Source organism: Paramisgurnus dabryanus, chromosome 6 (assembly GCF_030506205.2).
Source record: "Paramisgurnus dabryanus chromosome 6, PD_genome_1.1, whole genome shotgun sequence".
NCBI lineage: Eukaryota > Metazoa > Chordata > Actinopteri > Cypriniformes > Cobitidae > Paramisgurnus > Paramisgurnus dabryanus.
Genome location: NC_133342.1, coordinates 30,776,137 through 30,786,145, shown reverse-complemented (window position 1 = coordinate 30,786,145; position 10,009 = coordinate 30,776,137). Strand labels below are relative to the sequence as shown.

General features: G+C 38.7%; 1 protein-coding gene across 5 annotated transcripts in view; it reads right to left on the bottom strand.

Annotated features, from left to right (window-relative positions):
* Positions 1-2: 2 nt before the first annotated feature.
* The window catches only part of slc6a9 (solute carrier family 6 member 9), a 58,171-nt gene continuing 48,164 nt past the window's right edge, over positions 3-10,009 (bottom strand). For all 5 annotated transcript variants that reach the window (XM_065276600.1, XM_065276599.1, XM_065276598.1 and 2 more), the window contains 9 exons: positions 8,895-9,027; positions 8,543-8,677; positions 8,355-8,458; positions 7,849-8,086; positions 7,207-7,341; positions 7,021-7,120; positions 6,824-6,924; positions 6,308-6,478; positions 3-4,886 (listed from right to left, as the gene is read on the bottom strand). In XM_065276600.1, the coding sequence (XP_065132672.1) occupies positions 4,659-4,886; positions 6,308-6,478; positions 6,824-6,924; positions 7,021-7,120; positions 7,207-7,341; positions 7,849-8,086; positions 8,355-8,458; positions 8,543-8,677; positions 8,895-9,027 (1,345 nt within the window). In that variant the 3' untranslated portion in view covers positions 3-4,658. The remainder of the gene's footprint in view (positions 4,887-6,307; positions 6,479-6,823; positions 6,925-7,020; positions 7,121-7,206; positions 7,342-7,848; positions 8,087-8,354; positions 8,459-8,542; positions 8,678-8,894; positions 9,028-10,009) is intronic.

Here is a 10,009-nt window from a genome sequence, read left to right as displayed (position 1 = left end):
CCTGATTTTTAAAATAAACTTTATTTACCATTTCAAATGGAACAGTTTAAGATACAACTGACAAGACTAAGACAATTTCAATGGAGTTTGGCCCTACATTTGAAAAGACATGGTTAGATAGGTTTGATAAAAGCACTGAGCTCATTCCATTGTGCTTGTTACACTTCTACAACGTCACTTTTATATTGCCATGAGCACAGTAGTACACATACACTATTGTAAAGACATCACTTTGTTTAGGACACAGGACATGGGACAAAAAGGTTGCATTTTTTTGCAATGTTGCTTAAAGTTGCCATGAAATTGAAAGCAAAAACTTTTTTTATGAAATACTGTGCACTTCATTATTATAATTTTTTATTTATGTGCTTTCATAATCTTTAAAAAAAGAAAAAAGACCATTGCTACTTTTGTTTCATGGCGACTTTAATGCACACATTTGATCGTTTGTGCTGTACATGAAAACTGGTAATGGTAACAACAAAGCATTCACAGTTTTATCTGGGACATGCTGTTATTTTACAAATAATTTTATGCAACCACATCTGTGCTCAATGGATATTTTCATCTGGGACATAGAGGTATTTATCTGTGTGCTTTAGTTTGCAGTGTTTTGCTTATTTACTTACCCTTTTAATTTCATTTAAGGGGTTCATGTCATCACAAATTGTAAAATTAAACCTATAAAGAGTATGAGCGCCAAGAGAAGTCGTCTTTTGGTCTTATAAACTTTCCTTTCCATAGCTAGTCAAAATCCGATCTTTTGTCATTGACTACATAGGTTAATTCTTTGTTAATATTCCTAAATAAAAGTTTCTACATATTACCAGTGTTTAAAATTTAAGATGCGCATTTGAGAAAGATTGGCACAGTTGTATTATTATTGTTTTTTTCTCCAAAAAAATTAATTTCATTGTCCATTGTTTTTAAAGGGGTTTGCGGCACACTACAAATCACTTCTGTATAATACTGAGATGAAGATATAACACTGTTGGCTTGTAAAAAGCCTTTTTTTTTCAAGTTCTAGTCCAAAGCTTTTGTTTGGCAATTTAAGATCAGCTGACTTGAGGAAGTATAGTAAATGTAGTGTCACTTGAACACATCTTAAAATAAGAACATCTGATGTGAAAATACAGGTTTAGTACTAGAAAAATAAGAAGAAAAACTCTTACAAAGGTAGATTGTGTTAAATGGCAACATGGATATTACATACAGATTAAAACTGACATCAACATTGACACTAACATACTTAACTTGAATCAGCAGTTCAACGTCCACTACACGATCACTCTGTACACATAACATTAGCTACATTACTATAAGAAATCAAGTAAAAACGACTAAAAAATAAACCCGGCTACAGCAGTTTGAACCCTCTCCCCCTGATCCAACCCGCCCTGGTAAAAACATAAAACACAAACATTGAGTATTTGTCTTTTTACATTACTGTACAATGGAGTTGGGAACAGTGCGATGCATAATATTTCGATTGTGAACCGAGTAAAGATCAACTTCCAGGACTGTTAGACACACACATGGTCTTCATGCCACGTTCAAGATCAGACAAACAAGAGGACGAATGAGGCCCAGAGCAACTTTCAATCTTGTGCATTCAAATTTCTGACAGCGATTAAACATTGTAGCTACCGTACAGGTAGCCAGCTAAAGTGAACCACTAAATACAAAGTGCTGTTAGTATTGAGTCTAGTGACCTCTAAACCAGGCAGCAAAACTCCAGCTTTTTGACGTGCAAGTATGGTGGTGCTTTGATGACCATGGACTCGAACCTGTACCTACACTGTCGAAAAAATGGTCGCCAGCAGTCACTGGGGAACTACCCAAACTCTCAAAAAGTACACCTTTGCACCCAAAGAGTTCATATTAGTACCTCAAAGGTAATGTATTTGTACAGTTCCTAAATGGTACAGTTTTTAATGGTACTGCCCCAGTAACAGCTTGAGACCATACAGTATACTGTACTCCCCTGAGTGTCTGATACCTCCTGTTAGGCAGCAGGGTTAGCTTTTTAAAGGGGACATTTCACAAGACTTTTTTAAGATGTAAATAAATCTTTGGTGTCCTCAGAGTACATATGTGAAGTTTTAGCTCAAAATATCATATAGATCATTGTTAAAATATACAAAGTGTTACCGTGGGTTCACGCCAGCCGCGTTTGAAGCGTCAAAATCGCGTCTAGTTTGCCGCTTGAACAGTTTGAGTTTACTCGCTTCATTCCCGCGTGAAAGCCGCACGTTAAATTCTAGTCATCGAGACATTCACGTGGAAATTCGCGTCATGGGAGGGGCTTCTGCGGCTCTGCTCACTTCCTGTAATCACATCACTACTATTGGTTAAAATGGAGCGTTTTTCCGCCAAAGTAAAAAAATTTAACTTGCGCGTTTGCCGCGGTAACGCCTCATTCGCGCTGCAAAACCTCCGGACGCGCGTCAACGTGTCTTCACATTGACTTAACATTAAAAATGTGGCGTTTTTGGGTGTGTCCTTTTAAATGCAAATGAGCTGATCTCTGCACTAAATGGCAGTGCTGTGGTTGGATAGTGCAGATTAAGGGGCGGTATTATCCCTTTCTGACATCACAAGGGGAGCCAAATTTTAATGAGCTATTTTTTCACATGCATGTAGAGAATGATTTACCAAAACTAAGTTACTGGGTTGATCTTTTTCACATTTTATAAGTTGATAAAAGCACTGGGGACCCAATTATAGCACTTAAACATAGAAAGTCTCATTTTCATGATATGTCCCCTTTAAATTGTTGCATCTCTATTTTTGCTGCTTTTTTAGTTTGTGTTTTGTATATTTGGATAAAATCTGAAATATATTTATATATATTTATCAAACCTTCATGCAGAGATTAATAAAATGTACATAAAACACCGATGTAGACTATTGTGCCAAGTATCAGCCATCTGAATACTGACTTCAGACGTTTTTCGTTTATTCTCCTTCGACACCCAGGACAGAAATTACAATAAACTACTCAGTCGTCTTGACTATATACAGTGATTTAAGTAATAAAAGTGACGCAATAGCACATTAGCAGCCGCATTGCCAGACTCCGTCTTTCGTGGCGTCCGACAATATTCCAGACGTATTCACAGTGTACCCACGACTCTGTGCGTTTGTGCCACTACAACCGTATGTATTGTAGAAGAGGGGTTTGTTAAAACACCACTGGAATGATATGACGCGTCTCGACATGTGGTCTCTCTACCCACACCGATAACATTCATACTACCATTATACCAAAGATTAATATATCCATCCTCCGTATTACAGTAGCTACAAAACCAAAACAGTCACCCGTTTGCAGTCACGACCTAATACTGTTGCATTTCCTATTGTTCAAAACTAATGTTTATCTCTATTTTATGTTATTTTAAGGAAAAATACAATCTAGCCTACACTGTACAGGTTATTTGACAGATGTTTCTGCATGCAACATCACTGCACCGCAAGCTCAGTGTTAAATCTGTAAGACCGCTTGGCTCAGCATACAAGTCAGTTCAAGTCTCTTAAAATTGATTACACGAAGCACACACGCCAACAAACAAACATACCAGCAAAGTCATCAGAATATAAAGGTTTCTGCACATGTTTTTGGTAACATGCCTTTTTCTGTGAGGAGCAGGGTTAGTGTGCATACTACAGTACTGGATCTAGTAAGGAGCTAGAGGATTCGGTAATCACACATCCCCCCTCATGCTCAGAGATGCCTCGACTCGGAAGACTAAACAGATTTGGTTTTTCATGTAGAGGTGACTACATAAAAACCCCCTAACCTCTCGTGCCGACTAATGTAGGTGATGAATCGTCTCCAGGTGTTCAAAAACGAACTGTGTGTAACCCTGAGAATGGGCTTGAGAAGTTTTGTACCTCCGTCAGTAACTGCGATAAGAGCTGAAGACCAAATATCTTTTTTTTGCTTTAACTTAAAGGGATTTTTAATGCTTGATTTTCTCTCCGTTAAGTCAGTGGAAGCAAATCTTGGGTACGTTTAACCAGATGATCTACAGAAACACCTTACAGAACTCATTTGCTACCATTAAATCGTATTGCTACACATGTATTAAAATTATACTGACCATCAGCTTATTTAGACATCTGCACTTGCTTTTGAAATAGCGGTATCAGACAACTACACATTTGCATGCAACATAAAGTACAGGTGAAGAAGATCCTTCCCATACATATAAACTAATGCCAAAAATAAATGGAAAATGTAAACGCTCCCATTAACAGTGTCTGACAAAGACTATTTGGTCTTCAGCTTTTAAACCTGACCAGCACTGCCACCACTGTACACACATCAGTCAAATCCTATACTGTAGCTCCTGTAGCTACAGGTCACACCTCCACACTACTCAACACAGAGTGAAAATATTGTACAATGCGCTATATACACACTGCGTGTATGCAAACATCTCCTGTATAAGAACATGTCTTTAAAAAAACTGCAGTATTAAATTATGTGAACAGAAAGAAAAAGGTTTTTGGATGGCAACCAATTTCTCTAGAGGTTAGATTTCGTAAAGCCCTTACAATATGTAAAGGTCTCCAGCGAGAGTGGCCTTTCCCGCAGCGGGTGACGGCGGGGAACGGGAACCGTCCTGGGGGAAGGGTGGGGAAGGGCTCCTCTATGCGCTGGGTGTGGGGTTCAACGTGGAGCCGTTGCTTCCGGGGATGGTCAGACCGATCTCATCCGTTTCTTTCTCCTTGAGTTTCTCTTTGCCCTCGTCCTTTAGTTCTTCTTTGAGGGGACACACCTCCACAGATTCGGGGCCCATGGCGGCGTACCGGCCCTTGCGGTGCTCCTGGAGGGCCGGGCCCCAGTCTGGGTCCGGCTTGACGGAGTTCTTCAAACGCTGTAGGGTTGAAAGAGTCTCTTATCAGTGTTGTGTCTCTTACAAAGCCTTCAGGACTTTAAAGGGATATCATTATTTACTCAAAATCAAAAAAAGTTTTTTGGAAATATTGTTTTAGGTTTTCTGGTTACTATGGAAGTGGATAGTGACCTTTTAGAGCATTTTTAGTGTCTTGAAGACATTTACTCTACTTTCTTGATGTGGATATCCCTGTTGTTTCAATTGTTACACAGTGAACATAAACAACAGTTCAGACACAAAGAAAGTGAACTGAAAGCGAGGCACAGGTCAAAACTTTCATCATATAATAAATCATATTTTAGGTTGTTTTTTACTAAACATTTTTGGACTTTATGCTTCCAGTACACTTAAAAATACAGCACGAGTCAAGTGAAGTTATTTGTTTACAGTGGCGGCCGGTGACTTCTTTTTTCGAGGGCGCTCGATGTGAAGTTCGTCACAACATGTATGTAGTCCGTCGTGTGTGTGGTTTGTAATTTCAACATATATGTTTGGCGCGTTGAGATCATCACATGTCTTGTCAAAATAAGTGCCTGCCGCAGACGCGTCTAAAGGGTTTATGATAAAAGAGACGCTCGCTTTGCCAGATACTCGTAAAATCTCATGCGTAATCAGAGTTTACTGTTAAGTGAGTGCCTTGCGTGTATTTTGTGTCTCTTTTATCATAAACGGTTTTGACGTGTGTGCAGCAGGCACTTATTTTGACAAAACACGTGATGTACATATTTTGAAAACATAAACACAGATGACACTCCGAACAAATATTTTGAATTTGCGCCCCTCGGATGAGCAGTCATGAGCTGTTTGTTTAACACTTTTGGGTCATTTTAAAGCTTGAAGGGGCGGTTACCAATCTTTTGGGTTCTGAGGAACTAACTTAACTCTTTCCCCGCCAGCGTTTCTAAAAAAGTTGCGTAATTATGCGTAAAATGAATAATTTACTTTTTAATACTGACCTGATACAATACTGATTTTGGCGGTAACTCTTTTTTTTAAATGCCGTTTAGCACATTTTGGAACCAAACTCTTCAAATATTATAAATCACATATAAACTTTTATTTAAAGCAACACTATGTAGTTTTTTTACCTTTAAATAATGTCTCTAAAATTATTTCAGTGATAGAACAACTTTTAACTGGCCAAATTGTACTGTTGCTGCAACCTGAGCAGCCTCCTAGCTGCTACAAGCACACCCTAAAAGTGGCGGTGGAGGGTAGAGCACACAGCCCCGCCCCTCCCCCTGCCTGCAGAAGAGTGTCTGATACCAGGCACTGTTGCGCTTTTCAACCACATGGGGGAGCTGTAAGTAATTTTTACATGGAAACTACATAGTGTTGCTTTAAATGAATGTGAAGTATGAAGTATGATATTGCACAATCTTAAAGAACACATGTTTTACCTCTGCAAATGTGGATCCCTCAGACATGGCAATCTTGAACAGAGCATAGATTGGTATACAGATTACTGAAGACAAAGCCATGGCAAACCCAATGACCAATGACCAACTAGGATATACGTAGTCATTGTAGGTAATAGGCTTATACTGGATCACTGTAAAGATCAGGATGAACTGTAAAAAAAGAGAAAAAATAACAGTAATACCGATGTATTGTATTAGAAGAGAAGAGTGCAACAAATCTCACCCTGCCAGTGAAAACTCTTTGTAAAAAAACTCAGTTTTTTTTCGTGGTTTACTGTTTTCTATATAAATATAACCTTGATATCTTCAATATTGACTTGAGTAAGGTCATGTCAAAACTGAAATTAACATAAAATCGATGATTGAAATTAAACTTGATTATATTGAAATAAGACTTTATCCTGGATTTCACAGCTAAATTCTCACAGGTGGCTACATTTTTATTTCTTTCGAGTTCCTTCACTAAAAAAAAGAGCAAACTGATCCATCACTCACAGTAATAATCAAAGGAGACACAAATCTCCAGCAGATCCTGAAAAAGATGGGAGGAGGGAAGCCCAGCATCATCTCCACATCTCTAAAGTAGTTCCTGTGGCCTGTATGGAAACGCAAAGCAGAAATGAACCCCTCCGTTTACAGCCAGCTGCTGTTGCCTTCAGATGATCATAGAGAAAGATACATAGAGGACTCACCATAGACATACATTATGCAGATGCACATGATGCAAGAGATGACGACTAACGAGAAGCTGGCAGCATAGTTGTCCATAAGCAGCAACCAATATATCCCTGCCTACGTCACACAAGCCAGAACAGATCAAATCAATCCACAGATCCAGAGCACACATCTGCATTTACCTGTGCGTATCTGTTACTTACCTGTGTGGTCAGTGGTACTCCGAGCAGGAAACCTATAATGGCGACGCCCAGAGTGACATACGTCTTATTTCGGATAATCCAGTCAGTACCGATCTCATCAACTACAGCCGTCACCAGAGTCTCCAGCAGGCAGAACTATACACACAAAAAAGTAATGTAACATAGTGACCACATTATACATCTAGACCTAAAGCAAATACAAGTGCTTGCAAACAGGGATGAATTTAGAAGCCACCAAACACTTCCATGTTTTCCCTATTTAAAGACTGTTACATGACTAGCTACATGAGGCACAAAATAAAGCGTGGTGATTTTTTTAAGCGATAAAAAATGAGAACTTCGTTTCCACCACTTTTATTTTGTGCCACCCTACCTACTTGTGTAGCTACTCATGTAACAATCTTTAAATAGGGAAAACATGGAAGTGTTTGGTGGCTTCTAAATTCTGTTTGGATACTAATAAATGAATGGGGCTAGGCTAAATGCTAACAAATTCACATTTAAATTCTTCAAAGAGTATAAAGTAGGCAAAAATGACCTTTACAAGCAAAGTTTAAATTTAAGCACTTATAACTTATTGTAAAAAATAATTATGTAAATAAAGAAGCATACTGTATGAATTTCAGTGGTTAAGAGGGATACCTGTGTGCCCAGCCCGAGCAGAATGAGCATAAAGAAGAAAAGCAGGGACCAGAGAGGTGATATGGGCAGCAGCGTCAAGGCTTCCGGATAAGCCACAAACGCTAGACCCGGCCCGTGATCGGCCACCTCCGACACGTCCACTCCTAGATGATGAGCCATGAAGCCCAGGATGGAGAAGATGACAAAGCCGGCGTACACACTGGTGGCACAGTTTGTTACGCTGATGATGATGCTGTCTCTGTTTGAACAAACACATGCAGTTACCAGTACCAGCCACACGAGGGTGCTACAGAATAATGCATACCTATTGTTACAGTACCAAGCTTTCGGGATTAATTGGAATTTTATTTGATTTTTTTACTGATTTTAAGCACATAGTGCTTTTTGTTGAGTAATACTACTATTCATACGCCTACAGGTGATGCAAATATACAAGACAACTTCCTCTTCTGCTAAACACAATCAATTACATATTTACAAAAAGAGGAAACAGATATGTTTATTACCTGAAACAGTTATTGTGAAACTTATTATATGAAGCCATGGTGATCAGCCCACCCCAGGCACAGCCCAAGGAATAGAAGATTTGTGATGCTGCATCTCCCCACACCTACAAAACACAGTCAATGTTATTATGCCTATATGATCAATCATCTTTGACTATATATATATTATATACAGTATGTATGCAGACCTTTGCATCTAAAATTTTATGCCACTGAGGAGTCAGGTAGTATTTGATGCCCATGATGGCTCCCTCCAGCGTGATTCCTCTGATGAAGAGAATAGTGAGCACCACATACGGGAAGGTCGCTGTGAAATACACCACCTGATGAAAGAGAGTTTATTAAAACATAAGGCTTACAGTGTTTAAGGCAAACAGGTTATGCTTTCATGTAATGCATTCATGGTAACTTTTAGATATTAAATGATGCCAAGCTGTACACGAATGATGTTCCTACGTAGCATAGTATTTAAGCAAATTATATGATTCAAATCTAATATTGGTGTTGTGAGCATCATGTTTTACCAGCTGAGCCACTTACCTTGCCTGATGATTTGACCCCACGAATGAGACAAAGAAACACCACGACCCAAGACACAGCCAGACAGCCTAGGATGGGAAGTCGCACCTCCCCAAAATTCCCAATTCCATCAGATGTATTCAGCACGTAGTTCCTGTGAGGATGTGAAGAATGTGAGATGCTGCAAAATCTCCAATATTTAAACAGATCACGTTTTATCCTGTCAATCTACTGTATACCTAAATATTACAAGACGGTATAAAAAACCTCAACTCATCAAATTCACCACACCAACTTTAGGATTTACTTGTTTTTGTGTCTTTATATTTTTACCTCAGGTTAAGCACTTGAGCTATACAGTAAGAAACCTTGTATAAACAAACAGACCAACAATTCAAGACAGAAGCACCAAAAACAACCTCAGCCACACAATGAATGGGTTTACAGAAGCCCGGAAACAAGAATCTCATTCATACTACGGTGACGGCACGACCCAGAGAGCACAAATAAAGATGTTAAAACGGCCATGAACACGTCTCATGGTCAAAGCCTTGTATTCATTCACACCCCACTGTACACACAGTCGTATGCTTAGAAAAACTCCATATTTTGTCTATTGTCTTGTAAATGTCAGCCAAACATCTTTCAACAAAAACATCTGTCATGGCCAATTCATGAAACTGCCAACATTGACAAAACAATAGATGACTTTGGCAAACATATTAATTAGCAGCTTTCAACCATCAAGTTTACAAGAGAGATTTCTGTTTTACAGTACAATAATCTTGAACAACTACAGCGCACGACTTTAGTAAAAGAGCTCTGTGTGTCTCATCGCAGTATTTTTTGTGTATAATATCTATGGATCTTCAGCATAGGCTTTAAACAAGAGTGGATTATCCTAAACACAACAAGTGTTAATAAGACGGTGCCATAGTGCTGTATTTCTATGAATGGGAAAAAGTGATTTAATGTGGCCATTTATGCAAAGTCCTGCCTTCCACTAAAAATATTCAATCGTTTAAAACTGATGATATAGCTCATATAGTGCTTGCCAACCTTAGCGCATGCTCAATAGCTGAAACAAACTAAATAAAAGTTTTTATTTTGTGCAATTTGAACTTAAGAAACTAAAT